General features: G+C 38.3%; 1 protein-coding gene across 4 annotated transcripts in view; it reads right to left on the bottom strand.

Moving 5' to 3' along the window:
* The window catches only part of Invadolysin (leishmanolysin-like peptidase, invadolysin), a 90,483-nt gene extending 69,316 nt beyond the window's left edge, over positions 1-21,167 (bottom strand). For all 4 annotated transcript variants that reach the window (XM_089731275.1, XM_089731278.1, XM_089731277.1 and 1 more), the window contains exon 1: positions 21,027-21,167. In XM_089731275.1, the coding sequence (XP_089587401.1) occupies positions 21,027-21,164 (138 nt within the window). In that variant the 5' untranslated portion in view covers positions 21,165-21,167. The remainder of the gene's footprint in view (positions 1-21,026) is intronic.
* Between the last annotated feature and the right edge of the window lie 333 nt (positions 21,168-21,500).

Below are 21,500 nucleotides of genomic sequence, written 5' to 3'. Positions count from 1 at the left end.
TAGCCTCCTCATGTCTCTAGGCAAACTGTATGAGCGTCTGCTCTACAAGCGCCTCAGAGATTTCGTCTCATCCAAGGGCATTCTCATCGATGAACAATTCGGATTCCGTACAAATCACTCATGCGTTCAACAGGTGCACCGCCTCACGGAGCACATTCTTGTGGGGCTTAATCGACCAAAACCGTTATACACGGGAGCTCTCTTCTTCGACGTCGCAAAAGCGTTCGACAAAGTCTGGCACAATGGTTTGATTTTCAAACTATTCAACATGGGCGTGCCGGATAGTCTCGTGCTCATCATACGGGACTTCTTGTCGAACCGCTCTTTTCGATATCGAGTCGAGGGAACCCGCTCCTCCCCACGACCTCTCACAGCTGGAGTCCCGCAAGGCTCTGTCCTCTCACCCCTCCTATTTAGCTTATTCGTCAACGATATTCCCCGGTCGCCGCCGACCCATTTAGCTTTATTCGCCGACGACACGACTGTTTACTATTCTAGTAGAAATAAGTCCCTAATCGCGAAGAAGCTTCAGAGCGCAGCCCTAGCCCTAGGACAGTGGTTCCGAAAATGGCGCATAGACATCAACCCAGCGAAAAGTACTGCGGTGCTATTTCAGAGGGGAAGCTCCACACGGATTTCCTCCCGGATTAGGAGGAGGAATCTCACACCCCCGATTACTCTCTTTAGACAACCCATACCCTGGGCCAGGAAGGTCAAGTACCTGGGCGTTACCCTGGATGCATCGATGACATTCCGCCCGCATATAAAATCAGTCCGTGACCGTGCCGCGTTTATTCTCGGTAGACTCTACCCCATGATCTGTAAGCGGAGTAAAATGTCCCTTCGGAACAAGGTGACACTTTACAAAACTTGCATAAGGCCCGTCATGACTTACGCGAGTGTGGTGTTCGCTCACGCGGCCCGCACACACATAGACACCCTCCAATCCCTACAATCCCGCTTTTGCAGGTTAGCTGTCGGCGCTCCGTGGTTCGTGAGGAACGTTGACCTACACGACGACCTGGGCCTCGAATCAATTCGGAAATACATGAAGTCAGCGTCGGAACGATACTTCGATAAGGCTATGCGTCATGATAATCGCCTTATCGTTGCCGCCGCTGACTACTCTCCGAATCCTGATCATGCAGGAGCCAGTCACCGTCGACGCCCTAGACACGTCCTTACGGATCCATCAGATCCAATAACCTTTGCATTAGATGCCTTCAGCTCTAATACTAGGGGCAGGCTTAGGGACCCCGGTAACCGTACTCGTCGAACTCGACAAAGAGGTCGACGTGCAACCTAACCCATGCATCAGCCCGCTGAGTTTCTCGCCGGATCTTCTCAGCGGGTCGCGATTCCGATCCGGTAGTAGATTCATTCGCGAAACAATTGCTCTTGAGTTGTTAGGTCTCCTTCGGAGGCGCTCGGGCAGTTGTTAGCAAATCCCACGCCTCTTGGCTGAGCCTTTGCTCGCCCACCTGTCCTGGTGAAACTGGAAAGGCCTTCGGGCCACCAGTAAACTTTCAATCATAAAAAAAAAAAAAAAAAAGCCGCTTCGCGCATGAATCTACTACCACCGAATCGGAATCGCGACCCATTAAGAAGATCCCGCGAGAAACTCAGAGGGCTGATGTTCAGTCCAGTTACCGGGATCCCTAATTTTAATATTAGAGCTAAAGGCGTCTAATATTGGATTGGATGGATTATTGGATCTGATGGATCCATAAGGATGTGTCTAGAGCTTTATCGGGGTCTTGACGAGCGATATGACCGAAGTACTTGAGAATTCGCTGAAAGCGGTTAGCGGATTGCCTTGTGGTAATACCGAGTGTACGGTTTTTAAGGCGTGTAAAAGTGATAGCTGGCCTTTATAAATCAAACAAGTTAGTTCCGATTTTATTCCGTATATTGTGACAAGCGTCTGCTGTGTCCCCCTCAGACGCAGCCCACTGAGTTTCTCGCCGGATCTTCTCAGTGGGTCGCGTTTCCGATCCGGTGGTAGGTTCTCCGAAGCACGGCTCTTGCTAGGGTTCGTATTAGCAACGTCGTCAGGTTTGAGCCCCCTGACCTCACCTACTAGTTAAGGTTACGCCGAAATAACCTCTCAAGGCTCTCAGCTAGGTTGGAAAAAAAGAAAAGAAAAAAAAAGCTGTGTCGGGCTATGGCTATGGCTATATACGACTGGTTATAAGAAGCGATGGACAACCGCATGCGCTACCCAAGCTGTGTCCCTACACCGAGCTACTTCAGAACCGATTAGTTGATCCGCCATTCAGTCCAATCGATATCTCATAGCAATCTTAAATCGAAAACACATTACCTAACACTAGATAATTAATTTTCTAATAAATGAAAAAAACAATAAAATTACAATTGAATCTTATCTTTTATCTTTAAACGAGCTATTGTTGAATGTATTAATATTATTACATTCGGGCGTCTTCGAAACAGGTTTAACAGTTTTCTAATTAGATGAAATTCAATTTCTAATGATTCGTTCATTATCTCTTCTTGTATCTATCTATAGGGTAGACAGAGTATTTGAAAGTAATCTTTTTTTATGGTGAATGGTTACTGTCGCCCATGGACTTCAGCAATGCTAGGGGCAGAGCCAAGCCGCTGCCTACTGTTAAGTAAACTTTTTTATTTTTTTATTGCTTAGACGGGTGGACAAGCTAACAGCCCGCCTGGTGTTAAGTGGTTACCGAAACCCATAGAGATATATAACGTAAATGCCGCCACCCACCATGAGATATGAGTTCTAAGGTCTCAGTATAGTTACAACCGCTGCCCCGCCCCCTAAACCGAAACGCATTACTGTTCACGGCAGAAATAAGCAGGGTGGTGGTACCCACCCGCGCGGACTCACAAGTGATAGGCACTAGTTAAAAATTATCCTATCTAATTATCCTCTTCCCGAAATTTACATTTGTCTCATTATCTTGAAGCCAAAATTTTTGAAGGTTTCACTTCTAACACTTATGAATTGCACACATGTCTCTTTTTTGGCTTTCACAATCATCACACGATGACGCCAATGTCTCAATAGCACTGTTACAACGGGTCACTTAACCGCCAAACGACTTCAACATTTACAGATAAAACCGGTACAAACTATGGCTTTGGTGACAATTGCAACAGTAAAATCCTGAACTAAATCATCGCGATCCGCGTTGCGAGTGCAATTTCATTTAGCGCTCTCGTCTCAAGTTGAGGTTAACCCGCCAGTGCCCATAGACATCAGACGCTATTATCGATCGCATTGTTTCACATTTATCCATATCAGACACGACCATATAACGGTGGTTATATGAAGGAGTTTGGTACCGATTATTTGCAGACGAGCCCACGAGTCCGCCTGGTGTTAAGTAGTTACAGGAGTCCATTTTCATCAACAACGTGGATTCCGGCAAACACTCACCACGCCAACGATCACGCAAATCGACGTCACTTATGGGAGTTTTATTAAGCGATGATCATTCCTTCATCGTGGATTCCGTGATTATTACCCGCCTGCGGGATTCGAACACCGGCACCGTCGCATCGCTCGATAAGAATGCACCGCCCGTCGTATCTTTTGGTCCGCCAAGATCATATCATCTAATTTACACCATCGCACCACCCGAGCAGAACCAGGCCCTACTGTTTTGAAACACTGCTCGAATCGGCAGTACGAACATACCAGAGAACAAATTCTCGACGCACCATACAACTCTAAAAATAATAATAATACTAAAAATTATAAAATAACTATAATAGTTAAAAAAAAACTAAAAAAATACGCTTTTATAGAAAATCCAACTAAAAAATGGTGCGTGGTACATGGTATCAATAGTTATAAATATTTTAATATGAGTAGAAGAGTTATTTTGATAATATCCTAAAAGCACCCCACGCTTTTACAATAAAATCATTTTATCTTACATAATTTTTAATTCAAATTTATTAAAATTTATTTTCTATTTTTTAGTTGAATTTTCTATAAAAGCGTATTTTTTTAAACATGTTATTTATTTTTCATTTTTTAGTTGAATTTCAGTATTTTCAATTTTTCAAAAATTTCATCTGAATCAGTCTGTAACTTATCCGAGAAACCGGTGATCGGCGCGCCTGGTAGTTTCCCCTCTTGGTCTTAACGCAGACACTCCGGGTCTCAGGAAAACCAAAAATCGCTAATCCTGATTATCCTTGTAAGAATAATGGATCAAACTGTTTAAAATATTCAATTGTCATCGGTCCTTAATACGTATGTCAAGTTTCGAGTTAATCCAACCTTTTGAAGGAGATCAAAACCATTTGCAAAGATTCTGTTACATCCTATCATACGTGCGTATGAAGCTAATAAAAGCGTATTAATAGCCACTGTGTTTACTCAGCGCTAGGACCTTCTTCGAGTTTTACAATAACCACAACGCATGTTCCAGTCATTATCAAAATCTCTTTACACTCAAATGACGTCAACGCATTGAACTCTCATTCAGACAAGTTTCGGAAAATTAGCTATTACCCAACAACAGTGTACTGAGATAACATTTCACACGCTATCTTCCTTCCTTTGTTATATAAAAAGCAATTTATAAGTAGACACGTAGCTTATTTACCGACATTTCTGTTACACTAATTAGAAAGATCTGGTTATTACCATTATTACCTATGCTGATAGCCTTGAGAGTCTATTTCAGCTTCACCCTAACGTTTGTAGGTGAGCTCACGGGGCTCTAACCTGAAGACGTTGCTAACACGAACCCTAGCAAGAGCCGTGCTTCGCAGAATCTACCACCAGATCGGAAACGCGATCCACTGAGAAGATCCGGCGAGAAACTCAGTGGGCTGTTTCTGAGAGTTAATTTACTCGTCGAGCCCTTCGTCGCAAGCGACGGGTTCGACGAGAACGGTGACCGGTGCTTGAGGTAGCTAAAAGCACCGTTAGTGGATCGGGAGGATCCGAAATGACGTGTTTGGGGCGACGTCGACTGCTTTCCATTCTTTCCGCAGGATCGGGAATGCTGGTTATAAACTGTTATTCATGACTTTTATACGCACTATGTATGTGTGTGCGTGTGTGATTGTGTGTCATTTCTGAGGCCGCACCGCAACATAAAACTAACACAAATTACTTAATTATTGACTTGTTTGAATGAATTAAATAAGCACATTAAAACACAAGTGTCACAGAAAACCAAAGTGTCACGTCGTAGATGTCTATGGGCTCCAGTAACCACTTAACACCAGGTGGGCTGTCCACTTATCTAACCAACAAAAAAAACAAAAAAAATCTATCACCGGATCGGAATCGCAACTCATTAAGATCCGGCGAGGAACTCAATGGACTGTGTCTATGGGTTAGTTCGCTCATCAAACTCTTCGTCGTAACAACGAGTCGACTAGAACGGTGACCGTTAATAGGGAGGCCTAAAAGCACCGAGTGAATGCGGGGGATCCGACAAGACATGTTTCGGGCGATGGCGGCTTTGCGTTACCCCGTCGCGGTCCGATAAGTAGTTAGCAGCGGCCACGATAAGAGGGTTATCGTGTCGCACCGCTTTGTCGAAGTAGATTACACACATTTTTTTAATTATTTTTTTTGCATAGATAGATGGACGAGCTCCTGGCCACCTGCTGTTAAGTGGTTACCGGAGCCCGTAGACATCTCCAATGTAAATGCCGGCTGCCCCGCCCTTCAAACCGAAACGCATTACTGCTTCACGGCAGAAATAGGCAGGGTTGTGGATTTCGGACTGCGTGGTGGATGGTTGACATTTCGGACTTTTGCACTATAGTTCTAATATATCAAAATTTACGTGAATCTCATATGTGGGAGGCTTAATTGCAGTCCCACCTATATGGGATAGACGTGAGACGCATTGGATGGCAAAAGATTTTGGCTTCAGACGTCAACTGAACCATCAAATCAAGCTCATTAGTCAATATTTAGTATTTCTTCAAACCATTTAACTCAAAATTGTCGGCTGAGTTTTTAGCATCGATGGATTCAAAGCATACCCTAAATATAGATAGTAGGTATGACGATGCCAACAGTCAACAGAGTTAAAATGTCACGCTTTCATTTAGGTATCGGTTGTGCATGTGTTTTTATTAGACACTTACCGCATACTTACTCCCAAATTCCAAATCTTTATTGTATTACAAAATACATACTAAAGTAACTTATAATTTTGCTGTAGAAAAGTCGTTTTTTTTTTTTGCGAAATCTATATTATCTATATCTATTGTGGCGGGTAGCCATCATACAACGCAAGATAATTAACAGATGCCTGAATCTCGCTTACGACATTTTCAAGATAAAGCGCATATATACAAGTTCCGAACAACAACATTCGGACCGTCGCTCCACCGAGCAATATCACCCGCTCGGTGGAAGATCTTCCTTTCGTCGTTCAGACTCCCAAACTATATATATAAAAATGAATTTCTGTTCGTTAGTCTCGCTAAAACTTGAGAACGGCTGGACCGATTTGGCTAATTTTGATCTTGAATTATTTTTGGAAGTCCAGAGAAGGTTTAAAAGGTAGATAAATATGAAAATGCTCGGAATCAAATAAAAATAACAATTTTGTTTTCCCTTTGATGTGTCCTCCTTAGGAAGGATTCCTTTTGTTTGTTGTAAGTTTATTTTATATAAATGATTAGGTCTTTTATTTATCGATTGAGGTACTACGAAGTCTGTCGGGTCAGCTAGTTATTTATAAATATTATTTGAAGGGCAAGTCGGTGTAAGAATTAAGAGGTCAGTGAGGGTGAGATACCATATTAAATTATTTCAAGTCATTTTTTAAACCATATTTTTTATTTTGCACTTAAACATTACATCTTACCCCGACGTACCCTGTATATGTATTTATTTTATATACGAAGTTCCGTAGGCGTCCAGCTTTGACACGAAAAAAAAAGGTCACGTTATTAATTAGTACCAGTCAATTGTATTCATGATTCGTATAGAACACGAAAATTCATCTTAAGATCCATTCGGACACATGTCGTGACGGGTTGATTTCGCACGAATGTTTTTTTTAAGTGACCATTATACACCTACGAACGCTTTCGGATGTTCACGGATCATGGAAAATAACGATGTGCCGCCGCGCCGCTGCGATATTATCTCTTCCTCTTTTCATTAGCATTATGGCGTGACGGAGCGATATTTAGATCATTCCGTCGGATACGTTGCGTTAAATTACAATCAGGTTTATTAATCCGATCATATTCACATATCAATTAAGCCCTTAGGTTTGTTAATAATTTTTTTTCCTACCTATGCTGATAGCCTTGAGAGGCTATTTCAGCTTCGCCCTAACATGTAGGTGAGCTCACGGGGCTCAAACCGGAATGTTGCTACCACTGGCCCTAGCAAGAGCAGTGCCTCGCAGAATCACCACCGGATCGGAAACACGACCCACTGAGAAGATCCGGCGAGAAACTCAGTTGGCTGTGTCTGTGGGTTAATTCGCCCGTCGAGCCCTTCGTCGCAAGCGACGGGTTCGACGACGACGGTGACCGGTGCTTGTGGTACCTAAAAGCACCGTTAATGGATCCGTTTGTTAATATGAACACGGCTTTAACAATTATTTTATGTAGAATTATCAGACCCGACTTTGGTTCTCTTACCATTTCGCTGGTAGCCTAAAGAACTATTCCAGGCTTTTCGCGAAAATCACATACTTTTTGAATAAATCGTAACAATCTAGACCGGTTTGAATAATTTTCTTATTAACAAAATATTATTACGATACTGAATTGTGTATTTAAAGCATTCTCGAATCCACTGGAACACACACGCACAAAAAATAACCGAAATCGCTCCAACCGTTTATGAGTTCTTTTTTTTACTGCTTAGATGGATGGACGAGCTCACAGCCCACCTGGTGTTATGTGGTTACTGGAGCCCATAGACATCTACAACGTAAATGCGCCATTTAACTTGAGAAATAAGTTCTAAGGTTTCAGTATAGTTACAGCGACTGCACCACCCTTCAAACCGAAACGCATTACTGCTTCATGGCAGGAATAGGCAGGGCGGTGGTACCTTCCCGTGTGGACTCACAAGAGGTCCTGCCACCAGTACAAGTTCACTAACCTACACACAGAATGCAAAACGATAACTATAAAATTTAGATAAATAACTCTTTTTGACATTTTTATCTGAAGGTAGACTGCCGTCACTTATAAAAGGCAGTACGGAAAAGGTCAACGGGCCATATTTTGTCTCCCCTTCGCGTACGGAAACTGTTTGTTTGACTCATTTTACTGTTCGATTTATTCCTGTTGATTACTGTGAGAGGGTAATTTGTTATTTTTTTCAAAGTACTTCACATGTTGTTCTTAAAAATATATTAAGAGTAACCAGGAAATAAAATGATATGTTAATCCACGTACCACATCGATAATTACGTATACTAGACTAGCCCTGTGAATAGGCCTCCCACTAGATGGACCATCAACCTGTGGACGGTCGCGGTAATCCGCTAGATCGTAAAATTTAACTCAGTATTGTATGGAGTCGGAAACTTTTGCCTACGTTTGCCGCTAGGGGCGCTGTTCCAACTGCATACAAATTTCAGTTAACTTTTACTGTGTCGAGAACGTTAAAAAACTCGCACTAAGCACGCTGTAGTCATGTTCATATCGAGGATTAAAAAAAGGCTATTTATTTTGAGCGACATTTTTGCAAGATTACAGGAGAACCATATAAAGCTTAAAATTTGGAAAGAGTATCATAACAAAAAAAACTTCTTCAGCTATTTGAATGGACTAAACTTAATTGGAGTTCTAAATTAAAAACATCGAACTGTTGATGCTAATATCAAATAAAACGGACCTTTAATTGTTGGTAAAAGTCATAAATAGGTCATTTTTATTTTTTTATAAACAAGCATTGTCGCTATTCACTGCGCTGAGAACAGGAAGGAATGGAGGAACATAGGCCCAACAAAACTGCTCCGTAAAGGTCACGACCCTCAGCACTGAGGATCGTGACGCACGGAGGAGTATTAACAAATATTTACCCATCCTCACAAGCTTTCGCATCTGTAATCGCCTATTGTACAAATATATCTGCTTGTTGATTGTTTTTTATTAAATGTTAATTGTGTTTTGGTGTGCAACAAAGTTTTTTTTTATTAATGATTAGTTGGGTGGACGAGCTCACACACCACATTGTGTTAAGTGGTTACTGGACCCCATAGACATCTAAAACGTAAATGCCGCCCCCCACCTTGAGATATGAGTTCTAAGGTCTCAGTATACTTATTTAACCCATAGACACAGCATACTGAGTTTCTCGCCGGATCATCTCAGTGAGTCGCTGTGGTAGATTCTGCGAAGCACTGCTCTTGCTAGGGCCAGTGTTAGCAACGTCCTCAGGTTAGAGCCCCGTGAGCTCACCTACGCATTGAGCAGAAGCTGAAATAGCCTCTCAAGGCTACCAGCATAGTTAGGAAGAAAAAGTATACTTACAACGGCTGCCCTGCACTTCAAACCGAAACGCATTACTGCTTCACGGCAGAAACAGGCAGGGTGGTGATACCTACCCGTACGGACTCCCAAGATGTCCTACCACCAGTAAAGTATAATAAATTATTAATTATTATAACAAAGTATTCTCTCTCCCTCTCTCTCTCTCTCTCTCTCCCTATCTCTCTCTCTGTCTCTTTCTCTCTCTCGCTCTTCCCTGTCACTAATTTTACTAGGATTTTATACAGGGTGGCCCATAAGTCCTTTGATATGAAAAAAAATTTATTAAAATAAAACTAATTACATTATGAATTAAATTTTTATTTACATAAAAAGCTTAAAAAACGGGAATTATTTTTTGAAAATAACATCTCCTAAATGTAATCCGTTGCGATCACGGCACTCTTGCAAACGACGTCTAAAATTGTCGATGACTGCGCGGCACGTCACTGCTGAAATGCTTGTCATTTCTCTGCGGATGTTTTCTTTTAGGGCCTCAATTGACCGCGGGTTTGTGTCGTATACTTTACCCTTAAGGTAGCCCCACAAAAAAAAATCCATCGGGGTCAGATCTGGACTACGTGGAGGCCAGGAAATGTCTCCTCTCTTAGAGATAACTTTGCCAGGAAAAAGTTGACGGATAACGGGCATAGCAGTGTTAGAGGTGTGAGAAGTGGCCCCATCCTGTTGAAACCACGTCCTGGCATTAAAGCCTGAAAAGTTTTGCAATTCTGGTATGAAAAACTCTTCGATCATAGCCACATATCGCTCCGACGTAACAGTAACTGCGCGCCCTCTGCCATCCTCAAAGAAGTAAGGCCCTAGGATACCATGGGCTGACATAGCGGCCCAAACAGTCACTTTCGGACTATGTAAGGGCTTCTGATGCTTAAGTTTTGGATTGATGGGGCTCCAATAGCGGCAATTTTGTTTACTAACATGCCCGTTAAGATGGAAATGAGCCTCGTCAGAGAACATTATGTTATTGAAGGAAGTAAACCGATTCAACATTTCATTCGCATAATTTTGTCTTTGAATACCGTCAGTTTCCTTTAATTCTTGAACCAACTGAATTTTGTAAGGGTGCATATGTAAATCTTTCTTCAAAATCCGTTGTAACGATGTCCTGGATACGTTTAATGCTCTGGCGCGCTTACGAGTTGACTGTGTCGGATTTTCGCGAATAGACTGTGTCACTGTGTCTATGTTTTGTTCCGTACGTGACGTCCTTGGGCGACCCAACCGCGGTTTATCTAACGTCGAACCGGTCTCCTCGAACTTAGCAACCCAGTTCTTAATCGTTTGAAGAGTTGGAGTGTCGTCAAAGTTGTGTAAACCTTTGTGTTCTCGAAATTTACGCCGCGCAACGGTTGCCGAATTGTCGTTTTTATAAAACTCGCGCACACAAAACGCACGGTCCGCTCCGGTAAAACGCTCCATCGCGACTAAATTCCCAGAAACCGAAGTTACTCCCCCCGCTTCCCCTGCACCGCTCACGCGCGCCCTGTTCGTTTTATTCAAATTTTACTTTTCAAAGGACTTATGGGCCACCCTGTATATCTCGTCAACTATAAATACCTACGTCATCTCTCTAATATTCAAAATCAAATTGATTGATTCTTGTTTATACATTTAACGTGATCAATACTTTCAAAATATATGCAAATGAACCTTAAACCAGTCCTGTTCAGTATCCTTGTTGTTCGTTTATAGAAATAAATAATATTTAAGCCGAATTTAATGGTTCAATTTCGCCTTTAATAACTCCCGACTCATGTCGTCCGTGACCACAAAAAAAAAAACGATGGAGCATCCGTAATATTAAAAACGCTTCAGTTTTTTTTTTCTTGCCTAAGTTGATAGCCTTGAAAGGCTATTTCAGCGTATCCTTAACTAGTAGTTGAGCTCACGGGGCTCAAACCTGACAACGTTGCTAACACGAACCCTAGCAAGAGCCGTGCTTTGCAGAATCTAACACCGGATCGGAAATGCGACCCACTTAGAAGATCCGGCGAGAAACTCAGTGGGCTGTGTCTGTGGGTTAATTTACTCATCAAGCCCTTCGTCGTTCGACGAGAACAGTGACCGGTGCTTGAGGTACCTAAAACCACCGTTAGTGGATCGGGAGGATCCGAAATTACATGTTTTGGGCGATGTCGACTGCTTTCCATTCTGTCCGCAGGATCGGGAATGTAGTTACCGGTGGCCACGATGAGAGGGTTCCCGTGTCGTGCCGCTTTCGAAGTGGCGCATTGATGCCGACTGTAGATACTTACTGATGGACTCTAGGTCCAGGTCATCATGCAACGCTTCTGAGACTCTTATTTATTTTTGATTTTATTGAATTTTCTTTTATACATTTATTTTAAACGATATTTAGTTTTTTTTTAATCCTCTTTTACGGTATTTGCAACACGCATTCTGTCATGTTATGTCAAATGCTATAAGGTTCCATTAGAAAATCATTAGATAATTTAATTTATGGTGGTTATTTATTCTTAAATTTTCTAAGTTTGCGCGCAATTTTCTTAATTTTTTCTTTCACAAAATAAGAATTATCCAATATGTTGCCAGAGTTCTGAAGTTATGCGCGTACATACATTAAGCAGATTCATTTTTATATATAAGATTATAAAACCAAAAACAAAAGAAACGCAAAATTATTATTAGTATTATCTCAGTATTAATTATTTCAGCGACTCGAGAAGACGTAATGAAATGAATGAATTATTTAGCACGAGACGTGGCTTAACAATGAATCGAGAATGATATGCGTGTTTTTGAAGGAGCATAGATAATACACAACATAAATTAGTTATAGACAAGCAACTCAAGCACTCAACAAAAATGTTTACGGGCGTCGGCCACTAGATGGCCTCGCTTCGATTAGTTTCTCATTGCTCCTGTAAATGGCAGTAACATATTACCTATCCAACATTTTATTTTTAATGAAGGATAATGTAAATTTTCTACAACAACTAAAGACATGTATGATTTATAAATGTTTTATTTTCTGTGTTTAGTTATACAATAATTAAATGCCTTAACTTTAACAACATCTAAGTTTATGGGCGTCCGCTACAAGATGTCGCTAGTTTCCATACAAAAAATATTCTTAAGCTATCGCAGTTTCAGGGCCCTGGACACTACGCTCGATCGCATGCTTTAAGGATATTTAAAGTCACATATAGGCAGGATATAACGCTCCCTAGCTAGGTGGTGGGATGACCTCTGAACGGTGGCCAGCAAGAATTGGATGAGGAGAGCCGAAGGCCGGGCTCGGTGATGTGGATTGCGAGAGACCTATGTCTAGCAGTGGACGACTGTGGGCTAATGATGATGATGATAGGCAGAATTCCGGACGTGAATTGGGTAATTCCTGCCCATACACCATCCTATAGTAATTACCATAGAATACATTCGTTTTAGTTGGCAAACTCAAAGCAGTTTGGGGGTTTTGTCTTAGACCAGTGATGAGCAAAGTACGGCACGCGGAAGTATTTAAACCGGCCCGCCGAGAGTCTATCCATCCTAAATATTCTAGTCAGCATTTTGGCGCGTAAAATAAAATCTGACGTTTATAATTATTGAAAATCTTCGAATTTTTTATGAAAGCTTCAATTCGTCAGGGGTGTTTTGAGTTCTTTCATTATCTCTTAATTAACTTGCCAACATTATCATTATCTCAGCAGTCTGTCACAAGTATTGGTTTATTTATTGGAAAAAAAACCATTCTTTTCACCTATCTATCACAAGCCTCACATCTCACGCGCCTAACAAGGCGTAAAAGTAAAAGGTGTTTTGTTTATTAAAAAGCTTTAATACAAAATGCATTTTTTCTATAATTCTGGCCCTACTCTAACATTTCTTAAATTTTGTGGCCCGCCATTAAAAATGTTTGCCCACCACTGTCTTAGACCAATCACCCTTAGCCTATTGAAGAGTATTTTTACGCAGGACTTTTACTAATTCCAAACGTTTTAAAGTAAATCTCCGAGGAGCTTCAGAAGGACGACGACGCTTATGCCGCGATAATCAAGTCGAATCGAAAACTATACAAACACCGCAACGACAAGGTCGATTGAGAAATAATTAGAACAATAACGCTTACATTGCCATTCGAGGATTTCACATGAATTCGTTACATTTATTTGCACAACTGTGAAGTTAGTACTACTATAATGCTATTTATGCGCGGTATGGGAAAAAATAAACAATATTTTCTAGTTTTTTATTTTTTTTATTTTATTAATTATCACTGGTTTTACTGGTGGTAGGACCTCTTGTGAGTCCGCGCGGGTGGGTACCACCGCCCTGCCTATTTCTGCCGTGAAGCAGTAATGCGTTTCGGTTTGAAGGGTGGGGCAGCCGTTGTAACTATACTTGAGACCTTAGAACTTATATCTCAAGGTGCGTGGCGCATTTACGTCGTAAATGTCTATGGGCTCCAGTAACCACTTAACACCAGGTGGGCTGTGAGCTCGTCCACTCATCTAGCAATAAAAATAAAAAAACAATTTATATCTTTCCTCCCTGCCTATTCGCCGATAGCCTAAGAGGCTATTCCAGAAACGTCCGGACGGGTAGGTGAGCTCAGTGACTCAACCTTAGGGAATTTGCTAAAACTAGCCCTAGCAAGAGCAGTGCTTCTAAAAAGGGGTACAAAGTTTTTGCTTCACGTATTTAATATAAATAATTATACTGTATAGGGATACCGTGTTTTTTTTTTGGTTAATTAGCCGACTTCGGAGAAAAGGGGGAGGTTCTCAATGCGATTGTAACTTTTTTATTTGTATGCTTTTCTTTTTTTATCCGCTGGTAGGTGGTAGGGGGGGTATTTCAGCTACACGCGGGTAGTTGAACTATCGTAACGGAATTATCCTAAGAGAATGTTGCTAACACTGGCCCTAGTAAGAGCAGTGCTTCGCAGAATCTACCAACGGATTGGAATCGCGACCCACTGAGAAGATCCCGTGGGAAACTCAGTGGTCTATGGGTTTTACATGGGTGTTCTAGAATAGCACCACCAGGTCTTATTAGTCTTTTAAGTTAAAATTCCACACCTCGACCTTGGGAAACTCACAAAAAGACATTTTATTTTATAAAGGAATTTTAATTAACCCTTTGACTGTTGCGTAGGTCACCGGAGCCCTACGCGGCGCACTGAAGTAATTATGACGATTTCTTACTCGACTAAGCTTTAATTGTACAAACATCATTTTATTTATTTATTTGTTTGAATCTAGTAAGAAATGCCTTTAAATTATTATAATGATTTTATAACTATAGTAGATTGGGGGGGAATAGAGACTAGAGTTAGAATAGGAAGAAATTTATCCCAGATTTGTCACAATACTTTTGTTGAGTTGGTAGATTTAACTTTGTTGAACTGTAAATTACTTTTATTTAGTGTTTAAGAAATATTAAATAGTTTAATTTAGTCATCAAATTTTTGTAACTCATTAAAGATACTAAAAAGTTAATTACCTAAAGTAAGGTACCTACCTAACAACTAAATAGTGCCAGCCCTATCGAAAAACTCTATTGTCTCCATACGTAACCTGATTCACCCCAAAGCCAAGGTGAATCGGGTCAAGCTAGTTTTTTTCAGTTTTTGTGTATATTTTGTAATGGACTACGTATAATAACGCATCGTATTTAAAAATTTAAGCCTCCGGAACCATTATGATCATTAGTTTTATTATATACTATAACTACAAAAAAAAACTATAAAAATCAATGTCGAATTTAAAAAGTGTCCCGATTCCCCCCATTTTACGGTGTACAGGAGAATGTTTTAAAGGTTTAACATGTAATATTTTTAATATTAATCATCTTTGTAACATTATTTTTTTTATTTTTTACCAGTTACATTATCTGTCTTTTAAAGTAAGATAAAATTATGTATTAACTTTGTTAATAGTAGTCAAAACATAGGTAAACTAAACTACGCTCTTTTGACAGTATTTATGAGAAAAATACTTGTAATACCAAATGTTTACGCATATTAACTCAATTTCGAATATTTTTTGAAATTTTACACTTTTAATGCGAAAAGGCGACATGTGAAATTAAAAAGAATCAAACAAAGATGGCGAGGCTTTCTTAAAATCTAAAATGGCCGAATTAAAAACTCTCCATTTCGTATTTTTTTTAAATAAAGATCTTATCAGTTGCGGAAAATAGGAATACAATAAACAAAAAACGCTTCTTAAAATTTCGCGGCACTTATTTCTCGGCAAAACATCTGCCACTTGTATTCAACACTTTTTGTACAATCACCAGTACATACGATTTTGTGAACATTTATCGCGTGATCTCTGATTTCATTGTTACCAAAAACATTTACCTTAATAAAAAAAATAGCTATAGAACAGTGAATTGTGAATAACATAAAAATGTCGATTGAAAGTCTAATCTAACAAATCATATATTTATTCCACGAGGACCTTTTGTCGGGAACGCGAGGAGTGAAGTTGTGTGATTTGTTTTATTTTGTCTATTTAGTGTTTCTTCGGGTTTAAATGTGTAATAACGGTGGTTTTTTAATTGTTTAATATCTGTGAAAGTGCACAAATGTGGGAAAATGAAACAAAGCCGCTGGACGTAACTTCTCGGGATCCTCCAAAAAGTCCACTGAAAAAATCTTAGTAAATGACCACCATTTTACTGAGATTATATTATTTCATCTCATATCATCTCATTTAATTTCATCCCAGTTGATTAATGTCTCAAATTAATCATCTTCATTTCATTTCACTCCATAATATCATTTTTCATTAAAATATGAATATACATTAAAATAAGACATGACTTAAAGGTCTCAGTTACCAGGTCATAAAATCCCTTAAAAAAAAATTATTCCACGATTTCACTCAACAAGCAATCTTATACCTTTAAACGAGCAATTCTTGTATATTAATATATATGTATATAATCTAAATCTCGGAAACGGCTCCAACGATTTTCATAAAATTTAGTATACAGGGGATTTCGGGGGCCATAAATCGATCTAGCTACGATTTATTTTCAGAAAATGTTGTTTTATTCGTGTTTTCAATAATCAACTCTTCCCGACATCTATTGGCGAATAATAATACTATTTTTCTTAATTGAGGGCAACTAACCACTTTAAAGACACAACAAGATGGCGTTATCAAAAAAAAAACCGGTCATCATCTAGTACCGGTAAAATGGGGCGATTAGGGATTGACAGGCGAATCGGGAAAAAACCGGGAAAATCTTTCGACGCTCAATATAAGTTTTATATTCGTTGCAAAATCTTCCATTTTTTGTAGTTTAATAGTAGAATGTTGAAAGTTCACAAAACAACTCTGAATATGCATGATAATAGCTGCTAACTTATAAAAAATCGCGTTTCAAATTAACTTCCTGTGGTGGTCATTATTTTAGTGCTAGAAACTTTGCTCTCTTTTATTTATTTGATAATAATAGAAGACGACTATGATTTATAAACGTTATTTAGTGTTTGAACCATCATATATATTAAAGGAAAGTCTCAGTTGTTATTGGTTTTAATGTATTTGATTAAATAAAAATACATGTAAAAATCTGTTGTTTTTGGGGATATTGGGGACGTCTTAGGTACAAATAACAACGAAAAAGGAGTCAATTGGGATGAGAATACGTGAAATGGAAACGACCTAAGTATAAATAGGTACATGTTTGTAGGGTTGTCTATGTAGTTATAACAATATTTTTTAAATTTGTTGGTAAAAATCTGGTTTATTCGAAGCGAAATTGGGAATAAGTCTTTATTTGAAATAGATAAGCAATTTAATATAAGTAAGTCGATTTTGCAGAGACATGTAACAAGATCAATGAAATCTCAAGGTGGACAAAAATGTCTAAGTAATACATAATAAAATATTTAATATTTGTTCAGAGTGGGGGTATTCATCTGATTAATCCATGGAATAACCGACACACCTAATCTCTTAACCCAGATAGAAATATCAGCACTGTCGATTGCACCTATAATTGAGGTGATGTCTGCCATGTACTTTTGTCAGTTTTTAAATTTTTTTTATTGATGATCACTTTGTTGGTGCAACTAAATAAATGAATAAATTAAAACTATATATAAAAATAAAAGTAGTGCCAACCCTAGGAAATTTCTCATTTCGTCCCAATTAACCGCAATTTTCGGGTAAATAGGGATTACACCTATTTTTGCATTTTTTGCTTAAACTGGAATGCTAGTTGCATAATTTTAAATTAGACAACAAAGATGCCCCCAAGACTCAATCATTTTGATCCTGATATAGCATTATATACATCAACAACTACCTTAAAATTGCTCATAAAGTTGGAATTTGTCCCTAATCGCCCCATTTTACGGTATGTACTTATATTATGATGTGTTAACAAGAAATAAACAAAAAAAAATCGAATGACCTTCACGAATTCCATGAAATGGCGCGCGAAATTCGTAACCTTTTTTTTATTTTATTTCAACGTCACGTATTTCGTAACGCAAACGTTTCACAGGCCGTACGGCCAGTCGATACGGTTGCAACTAGAGAGACTAATAGTGCGAACGCTTTCACTTGATTCGAAAGAAAAAAAACACAATCTAGACTCAAACAAAAACGTGATTACCGTTGCATTTCGTTTATAAATTAAATATTTTAATACGTCATTGAAAACTTTCCAAAATAATATTAACGATTATTAAAAATCACCTATTATCATGTTTTATTAACATTTTTAAGCAAAATTTTACGTAATACTTTTCGCCATATTCTTTAAAGAGAATTTGACTTAACTATTTTAGTATTCTATACATTTTTTTATTTTTTCTCTTTATTGCTTAGATAGGTGGACGAGCTCACAGCCCACCTGGTGTGAAGTGGTTACTGGAGCCCATAGACATCTAAAACGTAAACGCCGCCACCCACCTTGAGATATGAGTTCTAGGGTCTCAAGTACAACGGCTGCCCCACCCTTCAAACCGAAACGCATTACTGCTTCACGGCAGAAATAGGCAGGGCGGTAGTGACAAAAAATGCACTTCGAATTGAGAACCCCCTCTTTTTCACGAAAGCAGTTATATTACAGAATATTGCTCAAATGTCGCTGACCCTAAAATTCATTTATAAATTATTTCATATGTTATTATTGAAATTTATAATATTTATCTCAGCTTCTATGCACAGTTTCTGTTGTTTTTTTTTTCTTTCTATTATTACGCTGTAGCGAACCAGGGATTATGGCTACACTTTTCTCACGACAAATAGTGTATGCAGGAAACTGCTTCCGATGTTGAATAATTGTAACTAGACATGCTTTAAATAGAAAAAATATATATTCAAAAATAAATTAATGCAATACACTAAAAACAATAATCATCGAAATCGGTTGGCGTGATATTGAGTTATTCATCTATTTGTCGCGCCGTACTTAATGCAAATTTAAGACTTATATGGTTTTCTCGTGGATACCATTATCAGAACTGGACTAAATTGAAATGGGACCACACGGGAAGCGTCAGCTTTCTAATAAAAAAAGAATCATCAAAATCGATTCACCCAGTCAAAAGATATGAAGTAACAAATATAAAAAAAAAACACAGAGTCGAATTGAGATTCTCCTCCTTTTTTGAAGGCGGTTAAAAAGTAGATCAAGCTTACCACGACAGTTCTAAAATAAAAAATACATTCTATTCATGTACATATTTTTCTTAACGCGCATTGTATTCGAAAACAGCTGACTATCAGGGTCAATGATCTCGAGCGGTCCGTCACAAAAATTGCGTCGAAAGAAAAATCGAGGGATCCAAAGATTAGTTTTTTTATTTTTATTTATTACCATTCAACAACTGCAAACAGGTTTTTGTTTTAATATAACGAAATTAGCTTATACTAGAATTTGGTGATTTATTGATATTACTTTCAATTTGGCTTTGCGCATTAAATGTGTTTGCCCGAGGTTTGAGAATTAACAATCAGTTCTTTTTTTAATTTCAAATTTCCAAGCATTTAGTTCATTAATCAAAAACGGAACGTGATAGCTATAGATATAGTTTTTTTTTTTCTTTCGGAATCATGGGCATTGATTGTTGTTATCTTTCTAGCTTCGGTGACGTATGAGCGAACTCAAAGGTTCAGTCGAGTGTAAAGCGTTTTTGTTTCGCGAATGCAAAACGAATGGTATCGAAAATTTTGCACTAGCTTAATTAATCAGAGAAGAAACAGGAACATTTAATTACATGGACGCGAGCTACCAGTGTTCTTTAAAACTTACCTCAGAAGTTGATGTTAAAGCTGCATCTTAAAGCTTTTGAAAGTTCAATGACATCGAAATAATAAAGTGTTGAGACTCGAATGGAACAAGGTAAAACATTTCGATATTTTTTTTTTAGATGTCACAACCCCGTGACCAGGCCTTTACACCAAGTTTTATATTTTCTTCGTATATTCTGTTATAACATGAAAAATGATATGAAGCGATAAGATGAGTTGATCAATTTGAGACTAAACAAGCGGGATGAAAATAAATAAAACGATATGAAATGGGATGAAATATAGTGTCAGTAAAATTATGGTTGTTTACTGAGATTCTTTCAGTGGAAGGCTTTAGTTTCATTTTCCCATATTTGTTCACAGATGATGCTAAACAGTTAATAAGCCACCGTTATTACACGCATAAGTCTAAAGAAACACTGAATTAACAAAATAAAAAAATTCACAACTTCGTTCCTCGCGTTCCCGCCAAATAGTGAAAATGTTTTTAAAATGAAAAACCAAATTAGGTACCTATCTCTTTTATTTGGTTAACTTAATAAAATACATTCGTTAATTTTCGGAATTCGTGATGTGTAATATAAAAACCTTTTGCCTTAACCAAAACAAACCAAAGTTCGTTATTACCATAAACGCGATTCTATCTTTGTATGTATACCTAGATTTAATTAAATTTTTTTTTGTACCTATATGTACATAATTAATCTAATATTGTAAATATATAGGTAATATGTAAGCACAGAAAATTTTAATATTATGACGTTTTTCTGCTACCCTTTACGATCAGCAAACGCTTAGTCATCTTGTGCAAGTAAAATTCTACGTAAGTATTTAAGACAAATTTATTATGAAATATATTCTAGTCGAAACTGACAAAAATATTCGAAAACTTATTTTTATAACACAATTTGTTTGCTTTCATTAACAATGATATTGCAAAAAAATAAAAATAAAATATTGATTTGATTGAAAAAAAAATTTGCTGTCATAACTAGATTCTCTACTAACTAAACACAGAGGTATTATAATACAAACATATTTAGTCATAATTATTGAATAGAACTTATATGTTACTGGACGCGCGAGTTCTATTTCCGTAAAAATCGTCATAATCACACAACCTAGTAATATTCGATTAGAGAAACCTTGCAAAAACTTCGTGTAAAATTGAAATTGAGCAAAAATCGAAATGAGAATCACTTACGTGCGTGCGTGTTCTTTGATATTTTTGATACAGTTTACATTTTTATACATTTTCGGTGTTTTTAATTGAAATTCTGTACTCACTTGATCCTCGGTTGGATGCTCGTGGCTGCAGTGCACATTACTGTGTTCTGTTATCAGCGTTTCACAGGCAACAAACACGAAATTCACAAACAAAAACCAAACAATATTACAGACGTACGCTTGATCTATTTTCGACATTATAACTTTTATGTGTTCACATTCAGCGATGTATGTTTACATTTTACGTTTGCTTCGACGAACGAAACACGTGCATTGCACACGGAAAACTCTGCGCAACTAAAATTTTTCATTAATTCTTCGCTTGGAATAAGCTCACTGGGAGGCCGATCGTAACAGCTGAGTTAAAGGCGTCCATCGCCATGTTTGATAAAACTATCTCTTTCTCGCTTGTAGGATCGCTAGGCAACGTGAAAGAGATAGAAGCACTTTGAAACTCCAATTGATTTTATAAGATTAATAGCATTGTATTTTGTTTGGTATTTAAAATGGATTCACTATTTTAGTAAAGTCAAG

The sequence above is a fragment of the Bombyx mandarina genome, chromosome 11, assembly GCF_030267445.1.
Source record: "Bombyx mandarina strain Sakado chromosome 11, ASM3026744v2".
Classification (NCBI taxonomy): Eukaryota; Metazoa; Arthropoda; class Insecta; order Lepidoptera; family Bombycidae; genus Bombyx; species Bombyx mandarina.
This window is presented reverse-complemented; position numbering and strand designations above follow the sequence as displayed.